We start from the raw sequence: 12,240 nt of genomic DNA on the forward strand, positions 1-12,240 counted from the left end.
ATTTAATGAACACAGCAGTTATGCCCATTAATTTCAGGGGGTTTACTATAAGGAAAACTTAGCTGAATACCACCAAGCAGAAACTACGTTTCCCATGCTTATTTTAACTAATAAATGCATTTTAGGCACACTTTCCTTCTCCACATATGTTTTTGCAAATATTCCTCGACTGAAGAAAACATTCATAAAATCTGGAATTTTGGGATAGGTGCATTTCAGTTTGTGCATTTTTGGAAAGTCTAAAAAAGGTAGTTTTGAAGTAAGACTTCGAACCGAACTTCCCTCACGTTCGTATTGACAGTGTGGTGCTTAACAAAAATAAGCAGGAGTTATCAACAACTTTAAATCCCAAAGCAGTCATAATTTTTGTATAAACAGCAATAATGAGTGGGTGGCAAGCGAAACAGCATAGCCAAGGGAAGTAATCTGGAAAAGGTTAATGACTGAATTAACAGGGAGCAGCTACTATCCATCCCCATTTCGAAAACTAGTTAAAAGGGCTCTTTGTTCTCTTCTAACATGTTCATAAAAAGTTGCGGTTTTACTGCAAGAGATGCAAAGAGGGTAAACACTTATCAACAAGAACCGTACGACAGACCTAGTGTGACAGCAATGATTATTTTTTTAATGATGGGTCTAAACGAAGTCAGCCATCACCGACAGGAAAAAAAGCTGACAAAAAGAAAACAGAATTAACTTAGTAGCGAGCTAAGATCACACAGAAACTACCAAGGAAAGTGAGAATTAGTTTGTCTTAATATTTACAAAGATTAAAGTGATTCTTGATTCTAGAGTTCTCTCACAGTACTGTTCAGTGCACTTTCAACATTTTTCTTCAAGGAACAGCCAATGAATCAACACATCACCAGTGGAGCACGTTTCCAAGGCAAGATGCCACACAAGTGTAGCCAATTCTTGGGGACCGGGACTTATGGTGATAATGCCTGTTGAATAAAGGCCCACACCACTGCTATAAGCCCGTTGGGGACCCTCCATGAAGTATTAACCACAGTGTCTTTTGACACCACAAATTTATTGTGGCACAAGCTTTTGTGGACTACAGTCCACTTCATGCATCTGACCATAGTTCACCAAAAGTGCTGCAATAAATTTGCTGCCCTTTAAAGGTGCCACGAGCCTCTTTTGCCGAGGACCCATACCAGCCTCTTGCTGGTAGGATAGCAGCAAAAAAGGACATTTGTGGGTAAAGCCATGTCAGCTAAGCTTATATAAGGCAATCTTGAGTTTGTGGTATTCAAAAAACTGATACCAAATCAACCTGAAGGTACTGTTCTGTGTTGATGTTCTAGGACTGTTTTCAATTTTCATACTGTTATCCACCATTAAGTTCTGTCTAGGAATAAGGAAGATCTCCTGGGTTCTTCCTTCCAAGTATACAAGACCCAGAGAGTTGAGAGCCTGAACAGCAGCACTCTTGTTAGGGAAGAGAGGAATACTGCAACATTTTGCTGCAGGTCCCCCACTTGTTACATAACAGTCAAAGCCATGCCAGCAGCCTGGAATTTGCAGCTTTCCCACCAAGGCTGCTATCTCCATAAACCAGAAAGCAGCCTTATAGCTGCAAACCTCCTCTAGCGAACAGCAACTAAAAAAATCGTTATAATGGAACAATACACCAATCCTCCTCTTGCTTGGCCCGGGTGAACCAAATTCATCTTTTGCAAGGAAAACACATAATTTTGTGTTTTTCTTTATATGGATTTGCTGGCCACGTTGGGAGCTTTTCTGGTTGAAGAGCAAGGTACAGATGCATTGAATAAATATAAAAGGAGAAGACAATGGAAGTAGGAAGAGCCCAAAATTGTTTCTCTCTGTTTGTTTTTCTGCATCAACATGCATTTTATTTATTTGAGATTTGTCTTCACATCAGCTCAGTTAACCTGGCATGCTGGGGAGATAAGCGCCTTGGCCTGATGATTTTATATGGATTGAAGCAGAATGATACATCAAGTTCGATTCCTCTCTCTGTGTGTGTGTGTTTCTGTGTGTGTTTTTCACTGCAGTTCTATCACCTGCTGCTTGTCCCTCTGGTCTTCCTCATCGTCTGTATGGCTTTCGCCATAAACTCTAAAAATAAAACATAATTAAAAGGTTCAGCTGTTTTGTTTCCAGAAATCCAAATGCAGGCAAGTTCCCGATACAGAGATAAGATTAATTACAATGAAGCAAAACAGATATGTAACCAGTGGCTTGCATCCATTTAAGTGATACCCACTGAAATTGCTGGGCTTGTTAGTCATGCCCATTGACTTCCATAGGTCTACTGCGATTATGACTTGGTTAGATTCAACCTATTATCGCTCTCGGATTGGCGTAGAAGATCAGACCACCTACTGTTTGGCCAAAAGGTTTCGGAAAGCGGAAATTATTTGTCCTGTTCCGTCCATTCCTTTAAAGCCTTTGCCAAATATAAAACAGGAAGTAACACACAAAACTAAAAACTAAAGTCTCTTACAAATGGGCAGGAACCCCCAAACTGCGGCCCTCCAGATGTTTTGGCCTACAACTCCCATGATCCCTAGCTAAGAGGGCCAGTGGTCAGGGATGATGGGAATTGTAGTCCAAAACATCTGGAGGGCCAAAGTTTGGGGATGCCCGTGTTAGGGTATAATGCAAAAAAGGTGAGAACCTGCCCTCATAGAATCACAGAACTGTAGAACTGGAAGGGGCCACGATGGTGATCTAATGCAGGAATCTTTTGTACAACGTGGGGCTAGAACCCACAATCCAGAGATTAAGAGCCTTGTGCTCTACCAACTGAGCTATATTCAGGCCCTTTTGCCTACCTTCTGACTTACAACCAATCCAGGGAGTGGCAATGGTTGTCAGCCTCCTCCACAGTCTCCATGTTTATAGTCACTGTGGAACGGAATATGGAGGATGTTGGAAACAAAATCAAAATTAGCTGGCTCTGCCTATTGTTGGAGCACTTCTCCATTGGGTACACTTGATACCCAAAGCTTAACATACCTCAAAGTAAAAAAAAATTAGTTCCCGTTTTTCTAAAGAAAGTAATCTCTGCTGCCTGTATAGCTGCCAAGTCTCCCGTATTCGCCAGAAAATCCCCATTTTTCCAGCTGTTCCTAGCTGAAAAAACGGATTTTTTTGTTTTCCCCCGGTTTATTCTGGTGCGGCGCCATTTTGGAACTGGGCGGAGCATGCTCAGAAGCGACTTTTGATGCTGCTCTGCCCAGTTCCAAAATGGCTGCAATGCGACTTCTGGCGCGGTGGCCATTTTGGAACTGGGCAAAGCAGCATCAAAAGTCACTTCTGAGCATGCTCTGCCCAGTTCCAAAATGGCGGCAGCGCTACTTCCGGTCTGCTACTTCTGGCCTGGTCCCTTATTTCTCTGACAGCAACTTGGCAGGTATGGCTGCCTGCCCCCCCCCCCCACGATCACAGAAAGAACCTTGTTGCATGTTACATGTGAAGCTTGGAGGCGATCTTACTGTTCTTATATGTCTGGGGCAAGAAAAAGCCCTTGGTGCAACCATGGTGGGAGATAGCAGGCTTTGGAAAAAGCAGGATGATAAAGTGTCCTGAACAGGGTTCTCATTAGAAGGCTCTATTTTTTTTATTAAAAAAAAGAACAAAAGTTAATGCTTTCAAATCTTGCATAATTAATCACTTCTCAGTGAAGAGGAAGATGAGCTGATAATTGGGAAACAAGCCATATTAGCAGATAATTAGGAAAAATAAATTAACCTAGATGAGAGGCTGTAGGACTCCTCTGGCAAACCATGCAGACCTCTAGCGTTTGTAAGCAGAATTCCGATTTGATTTTGCCGCATGTGTTGTATAAAGGAACGTTCGTTGTTACACATTATGTGAAATGCTGGGTTTTGGAGTTTGGTTTTTACATTTCTTTTATCCTCTTGTAAAAGTTCATGGCAAGATTAACTCACCTTATAGCATCACCTTTACTGTAGTCTTTTATTTCATGGCTATTAAGGAAATCGGGAAGATTCTGACATGCCCCCTTTGAATGTCTACTGAAATCTCCAGAGCTTAAGTCACTGAATTCTTCCCAAGGATCTGAAATTTGGTAAGTGTTCTTTTTAGTAACAAGCAACAGAAATACTAAGATGCCTAAAATTCTCACAGAGCATGAGAAAGAATAGTCAGAGCCGTCAAAATGTGACATATTGTGTATTAAAATTGGGGGAGGGGGATATACTCCAGTTCAAAATACTGCTAGAAACTCTCCAATGTAGAGCAAGTCCATAGTACTATAGTACATAATGCATAGCACCTGCCTCTGTTATTATACCCTCATGAGAGCATCCCAAACTGCCGATTCAGCACTTTAGTGCTAAACTGGAAATGCTAGCAAAGGCTTCACTCCAACTGATCCTGCAATTCTCCCTGTCTGCACTCTGCACGGATTAACAGGGGTAGGCCCAGCTTCTGTGCATCTTGTGGAAACTGCATGGGAGACTGAGCGCACCTGAGAGTCACCCAAAATCTGGTGCAGGGTGGTCATGTTTTGATTCCAACAAGTTGTGGGCCAATGGGTTGCTCAAAACAATCCCGTCTGTGGCATTTGAATTTCACTACAGAGACTAGAATCCCTGTCTTGAGGGTTAATGTATACAGTGGTACCTCGCAAGACGAAATCAATTCGTTCCGCGAGTCGCTTCGTATAGCGGAAATTTCGTCTTCCGAAACTCGGATTACCATTTACCCGGTTTACCCAGTCTACCCATTTAATTAATGCATTCCTATTCGTCTTGCAAAGCGCAGCCATAGGAAACTTCATCTAGCGAGACGCCTCGCACAACGCAAAACGCTTTCGTCTTGCAAGTTTTTCGTTGCACGAGGCATTCGTCTTGTGGTACCACTGTTTTCTAGACTTGATTCTAGAGCACACAGTATTTTTCAATGGAAGTAATTCGCACTTTCTGCTAAAACTGAGTGATGAATGTGCAATGTATGAACTTGTCCCTGTCCGAGCTTCTGCTTGCTATTTCTGCTCACTAATACCCCATGCCTATCCCTAAACCCTCTCTACTCTTTATTATTCCAACTAGTGTATTTCAGCCCGTTCAATAACGGGCGCTAGAACATCTGTCCTTGCTGTTGGCGGCAGGGGGACAGGAACGGAGGAGGAGTAAGCGCTGCTTTCTCCTCCTCCGTTCCTCTCCGCAGCCGCCGACAGGAAGGAGACATCCCAGGGTTTGGAGAAGCGCTTGCGCAGCGCTTCTCCAAACCCTGGGACCTGTCCTTGCTGTCGGCGGCAGGGGGACAGGAACGGAGGAGGAGAAAGCGCTGTGTTCTCCTCCTCCGTTCCTCTCCCGCAGCCGCCGACAGCAAGGAAACATCCCAGGGTTCGGAGAAGCGCTTGCGCAGCGCTTCTCCGAACCCTGGGACCTGTCCTTCCTGTCGGCGGTTGCGGGAGAGGAACGGAGGAGGAGAAAGCGCTGCGTTCTCCTCCTCCATTCCTCTCCCGCAGCCGCCGACAGCAAGGAGACATCCCAGGGTTCGGAGAAGCGCTTGCACAGCGCTTCTCCGAACCCTGGGACCTGTCCTTGCTGTCGGTGGCAGCCGCCAACAGGAAGGACGCGGGACACAAACGCCTACCTCGCCGCCGCTGCTTCGCGGCCTCCCGCCGCTCCTCTCACGGGGCAGGGAGGGTTGGGAGGAGGCATCCGCCGGCCTCCACCCTCGCTTCACTGACGTGCCCTGCAGTGAGGCGGTGTCCAACGGGAGCGGCGGTTGGAGGAGGCAGGGGGGAGAGTGCACGTGTGCAGTCTCTGCTGTCCAATCCCTGTGTCCCTGGGGCACATGCACAGTAACCCAGGGACACACGGGACAACTGGACGCAGAGACACTTGCACTTTATTATATAGGATTCATTTCTACAAGCCCCCCTTTTTGCCCCTGCATCAGGGTCCTCTAAACCCTCCACAAGCAGAACCTACACAGACTGCTCCAATTATTCTATAACTCCAATATGCTATGCCAGAGACAAGGAATCTCAAGCCTGGGAATCAAATGTGGCCCCTGGACCTCTCTATCTGGCCCTTGGGACTCTCCACAGGCCACACAACCTTCTGAGCCACACCCCTCACCACCCCTATTCTGCACTCTCCTCAAGTGCTCTTGCCAGGCTAGAAGGCGTCCTTGAACTCTGATTATGTTGGTTGCTTGGCTGGCTGGAGCATAGAGGGCAAAAACTGAGTCAAAACTAACAAAAGGAATTTCAATAGGGACAAATGTAAGGTTTTGACACTGGCTACACAAATATAAGCTGGGAGACACCTGGATATTAGGGTCTTAGTAGACCACAAGCTTAACATGAGTCAATAGTGTGATGCAGCAGCAAAAAATGCTAATGCTATTCTAGGCTGCATCAACAGAAGTACAGTGTCCAGATCAGGGGTAGTAACTGCTCCATTCTGTCTTCATCTGAGATTATCAAGGGTTGGGAACCAAACCTTATGAGGAACAGTTGAGGGAGTTGGGCATGTTTAGTTTGTGCCTGCCCGACATCACCCAATGTTTGCCTAGGGATCAGGGAATCAGAGAAGTGTTGTTGCTTATGTCCCAATATTGTGGACTTCCTTCTTTATAATCCAGAGAATATGGGAAAATGAAAAACACCCGGCTGAGCATAAACACAGACTATACAGATAATCAAGCTACCAAAAATACATCTTTCAGAATGGGAGTTTAATGATATTGCATAATTACCCGCATTACTTTGCCATTCGTCTTCTAAATCTGCTAAGGCTTGTTGATCAGTTCTGTATTCCAAGAAAGGATCATCATGTTCGGTGACATCAATGCCTTCAATTTCTGAAATTTCAGAAGCTGCTCGGGATAAAGGCCAGGTAGCTGAGCTTTTGGATCCTGACTGAAGAACTGAAGAAGGGCGAAGTGTGGGCGTGATGGTTCTGCAAAAAGGAATATTTGCAGAAAGGGGCCTTGCAGAAGCATTTTCTGAAAACATGAGAATGATTTGCTGTTAAAGACCTGCTATAAAAATTTCCTTTTCTAAAGGTTTGCATAAAAGGTCCTTCCCCGTTCTAGAAAACATTGTGCATGGGTCCAAATGGTGTTTACAAACACACTAAGCAACACTGCATCCCCAAATCCAGAAACCACATCAATCTGGACAGGAATCAGGCTGAAGCAATGTTGAAGTCCCAGTTATACCAAACTTTTTTTTAACATGAAACCCCCAAAAATGAAAGCATGAAAACTCGTCATACTTGTGCATACAGTCATGAAGTAACAGGACCAAGAGGAAAATTAAAAGTATGTTGTTCTGTGATATGTTGAAATAGGAGTTTTCAACCAAAGTATTAATGTTTTTTGTACATCTGCAAACTTTGTGGTCCCCCCCCCACATCCTTTTATGTTTAGGTGGTACTGTTTTGGACCCACTCATAGCAAATTCATGCTCCACACTTGGAGAAGGAGTTTACTATTAGTATATATGACATTATCAATAAATGAACTCTTGTAACCCATATTTTGATTTTTTTTTAAAAAAATCAAGAAAAGTCAGATACTTCACTCAGGAGTTATATATTCAAGGCACTAAAGCCTCCCCACTCCAATTTGTCATTATAATTACACACACACACATCCCTCCTCCTTCTACTCAGTTCAGTTCTTGTTCTGTGAGCTGGAAGGTGAATTTGTGAAGTAGGGAGCCTCTAGTCCTCATGGAGGCTCTCTGCACATTTTGAAACCCGGGAAAATCAGGAATAGCAACAGCAGATGTACTTCGGCCTGGTTTCATAGTGCAAGCATGCGTTTTAAGTAGGGCTCTTACCAATGGACAACTTCGACCGATAAGCTCTTGGACATGGGCTTTGCCTTCCCAGTCTACTTGATGGTCTGCCAAGCTCTCTTTCCAAGACATCTTGCACTACAGACTCATCAGCACATTCACTTAAGCTGAACTGCCTCATCCACTGCTGAGACCCTGGAGTTGAAAAGGGTAGATGTTTAACTCACACAATCAGAGCTTTCTTCTTAAGCATTTTTTGGTTGGACAGATTACACCTGCCTTTAAATGCATCCACACAGATTATTTACATGCACTGGGTCCTCACTCCAATCCCAGGACTTGCAGGTCATACTTTACAGGAGTTCTGCCTCTTCTTTCCCTGGTCCCGTGCCTTCAATAATAAACTGGCACACAGAAATGAAACAGATGAAGTTTTCCCAACTATTTACTTCCATGCGCAGCTAAGGTTTCAACTTCTACAATTCTGTGTGTCAAGCTGCTCTTTGAGGTCTAATTCCAGTAAATGGGACTTACACCATCAGTCCACTAGATCGTTAGCTGATTAATTGATGGCACCAGCGTCAATGAACAAGGGTGACTTTCAATCCACAAACTGTTAATTTTCAGAGGCTCTCCTGTTTTATGTAATAAAGAATGGAGAGGGGGGTCTTTACTGCTGCATATAGACTTACAGTTGATTAAATTATCTCTGGTCCTTAAACATGTCAACAAGCACCCATACTGAGATTCTGCTAATATGCACATTTAATTATTTGTTAATTAAGATCTGTTAAAAGGCAGGTGATCAGATCAAACAAAAAACCTTTCATTGGATGTAAGTGGTCTTTCAGATATTTTATTTGCTTAATAAAATTTATATGTTACCTGGTTGTAAAAAATAAAAATCTCTAAGCGGTTTTCAAAAGTATAAAATGAAGCATTAAAATTATCAATACAAAACAGTTAAAATTAGGTATTTTAAAATATTTGTAAGATGATTAGAATAAACAGAAGCTAAAAAGAAATAAAACACATAAAATTTCTCCACATCTAGACAGGTTTGCCTGAACAAAAACATTTTAAGGTACGATAGGGCATGGTCATTAGCAGTTTCACAGAATAAGATGAGCGTTTTGAATTGTGCCCAGAGGATTAGAATGGAAACTCTGGGCCACTGGGTATAACACTGTCCTGCCATCAGACAGTGTCTCCAGCTGAAATCTATGAACAATCTTTAAATATAAAAGCGCATAGTGGCAGGAGTGATCTTCAGCAGGCACAGTTGTTGGGAATTGTCCCTGGCCATAGCTGAACCCTTCAGTGTACGATCCCTCCAAGGCTTCAAGTCAGAGTGATCTGGGAAGGGTGGATCCTAACTTTCACTTCAAAAGAGTACAAGAGCAAAATACAAACACATTCTAAGAAGAGCAAAAGCAACTCGCTTGTTAATTTTCATTTAACAATTAGCTTGTGTACTCAAGCAACTGATTTATGACTGCTAATGGCTCTTTAATAATTTCCCAAAGAGCTTGATGCACAATTAAGGGAAAACAGGCCTCATCTAAGCTTTGCTTCAGAGAGGAAAATCAAGACATTTCCAGGTGACTTACATAATTGCGTTTCCCACTACAAGTATGATAAACACGGCTTTATAACTTAAGACATGAAAGAATGACATGCTTTTGTCTCGTTGGTTTTGCCGCTACAATCTTTTCCTTGCGCCTTTTCTCAGTATGGCAGTTACACCAGCTTATGCCAAATGCACTTACACATGATGTCCTAGACCTGGCATATCCAGATAAGGATGCTTTGTGTACTTAAATATGCAACTGAGGCTACCATGCCCTAAAGCCAATGTGCTCAGTAAGCAACACGCATGGAAACGGAGGTGTTTGATTCTGCATTACTACCTGAAAATGAAATGCCACTGCTTGGCGATTGCCTGCCTGCACGTGGCGAAGGAAACGATTCCGTCATAACTTGCTCACAGCTTGTATCCATTGTAAAGAATTCCTCAAGCCCTCGATATGGGCTGCAGCTAGGTTTCTCCTTCTGGGCTATTTCCTGTAACAACTAGGGAGAAAAGGGAGATTGGGAAGACAACGCTGTTTTGAAGCCACTTGACATAAGCTCTCCTAGCAACACTGCATTTTTAAAATTTGAAATCTTCTATGTCCTGGTGAAGAAAGAATGGTTAAACCAGGTTAGCACTAACCATGGTGCACTGTGTTAGTACTAACCCAGGTGTACCTTTCTGACCTAAATTAACCTGTGTCTAAGTGGGGTTTTACATGAAAACACCAACATGGCTTGATTGTCATTTTGCAAGCATTTTGCAAGCAAGAGCAATTGTCATTTTGCAAGCAAGAGCAATTGGGAGAGGCTGATAAGCTGCCTTAACCATGGTTTGCTTGACACAGATGGAACAGTGACAATTTAATCCTACGTGTATTTGCTTGGAAGGCCCCTGAGTTCAGTGGGACTTGCTCCCAGCAAAGTATACTTACAATGGCCGCTTTAATCCTGGTTGGAAAATGCGACTCAATCAGTTTTACAACCTGGTTTTTAGCCAATCCTTAACAATGGTTTAATACACCATGGCCAATCTCTATGTCTGTAGAGGCCCTATACGGTGTACAGCTTTACCCTTAAAACTATTCTTTAAATATCATATGGATATTAAAAAGCTAAAGTTATCCGCATGTATTATCTTGTCTTTCTTCAAAAAGCTAGTAATTTTGGCAATGTTGAAATTCGCTTAGAATGCATTAAATACATTCAGTGTACATCTTACAAGGCAAGCCCAAAAAGTCATCTATTATATATTGTGTCACCGAGACTTTAGAGTCTGTGGGCCTCCAGATTTTGTTGCAACCACAACTCATAGCATCCCGTACCACTAGCCATGCTGGCTGGGGTTGATGGAAATGCAGGATCAAATTTTCCCAAATGTCTGCTTTAAGAATATTCTGAAATATGAGTCCCTAACCGTATTCCCAGCCCCTCCAGAGCAAACAAATGAGAGCAAATTCCTAGCCACTGCGTCTTATTTCTCTTCACTTCCTGTTTTTTTTAAAAAAAATAAATAAATTGTGGTTGTCATCATAACAGGAAAAATCAAGATTCAAATCAACAGTGCATACACAAAATGCAATTCCATTAAAAAAAATTATGTCGTATTTAGGGAAAGCAAACATCTTATCAAATTAACAATTGTCCTTTAATCAATCTTCAACTTATATAACAACAAAAAACAACTCAAAGGGGGTGGGGGAACCACCCAAAAAACCACAGCTCATTTTAGAAACATATCCTCCAAATCTACAAAATTTCCCCCTCCAATTTTAATGAACAAATCTAGTCCTTGTCCTTGCTTACTCCTTAAATAATAAATCACTTTCAGTGACAGGCAGTGGGAGGTCTGACCTACTGATGCGGCTTCTGCTTTTTGCAGGGGGGGGGGGGATGTTTATAAACAACTTGGCCAATATTGTTCCTAGATGTTGAAACACAGAGCAATATGAACCCCTCTACAAAGCCATCAAAGTCTAAGAAAGCCAAATCAAGCAAAAGTAAAAGAAGGTAGAAGGTAAAAGGTAAAGGTAAAGGACCCCTGACAGTTAAGTCCAGTCGCAGATGACTCTGGGGTTGCAGCCGGCACTCATCTCGCTTTACAGGCTTTACAGGCCAGGGGAGCCGGCATTTATCTGCAGTTTTTCCGGGTTATGTGGCCAGCATGACTAAGCCGCTTCTGGTTTAACGGAACACCAAAACCAGAGCAGCGCTCAAAAACGCCGTTTACCTTCCCGCCGGAGCGGTACCTATTTATCTACTTGCACTTTTTGGGGGTGTGCTTTCAAACTGCAAGGTTGGCAGGAGGTGGGACCAAGCAACGGGAGCTCACCCCGTTGCAGGGATTCGAACTGCCAACCTTCTGATCGGCAAGCCCAAGAGGCTCAGTGGTTTAGACCACCCGCGTCCCCAAAGGAAGGTAGTAGTATGTAATAAAGAACTATTCTATCATCCTCTCCTAGCATGATGACAATGAAACTTTCTCTGCACTGTGGCCCTGTTGAGCTGCTGACCATTGGCTTGTAACTAAGAATGGATTAAATGGTGAGCACACACCCTTCAGAAATGGTTTACACCTGTATAACTTTTTAAAGATGATCCCTTTAGCAAAATCCTAATGTCCTGCTTGATTCTGTTCATAGATTTTTGCTGGAAAACAAAATATGCTGGCACAAAAAAATTATTTATACAGGCAACAACCATTTAGGCACATCCAATCGAATGACAATTGCTGATGTGCAGGTCCTTTCGGACCCAGAAGAAAGCAGAATGGGGGCAAAACAGGAGCAGGGCGGGGGGGGGATGGAGTACCCTGATGCGTGCTCTATCGACATGCATGGGGGCCGGGAACATAACCTCCGCAAGCAATGTTCTACGACTGTGTATTCTTCAGTTCTACAATTTAT

General features: G+C 43.1%; 1 protein-coding gene across 5 annotated transcripts in view; it reads right to left on the minus strand.

Moving 5' to 3' along the window:
• Window positions 1-737: 737 nt before the first annotated feature.
• ZBBX (zinc finger B-box domain containing) overlaps window positions 738-12,240 on the minus strand; it is a 46,850-nt gene continuing 35,347 nt past the window's right edge. For all 5 annotated transcript variants that reach the window (XM_088669166.1, XM_088669162.1, XM_088669163.1 and 2 more), the window contains 5 exons: window positions 9,673-9,835; window positions 7,805-7,957; window positions 6,715-6,963; window positions 3,927-4,056; window positions 738-2,088 (listed from right to left, as the gene is read on the minus strand). In XM_088669166.1, coding sequence (XP_088525292.1) covers window positions 2,016-2,088; window positions 3,927-4,056; window positions 6,715-6,963; window positions 7,805-7,957; window positions 9,673-9,835 — 768 coding nt within the window. In that variant the 3' untranslated portion in view covers window positions 738-2,015. The remainder of the gene's footprint in view (window positions 2,089-3,926; window positions 4,057-6,714; window positions 6,964-7,804; window positions 7,958-9,672; window positions 9,836-12,240) is intronic.

The sequence above is a fragment of the Zootoca vivipara genome, chromosome 5, assembly GCF_965207765.1.
Source record: "Zootoca vivipara chromosome 5, rZooViv2.hap1.1, whole genome shotgun sequence".
NCBI classification, from domain to species: Eukaryota; Metazoa; Chordata; class Lepidosauria; order Squamata; family Lacertidae; genus Zootoca; species Zootoca vivipara.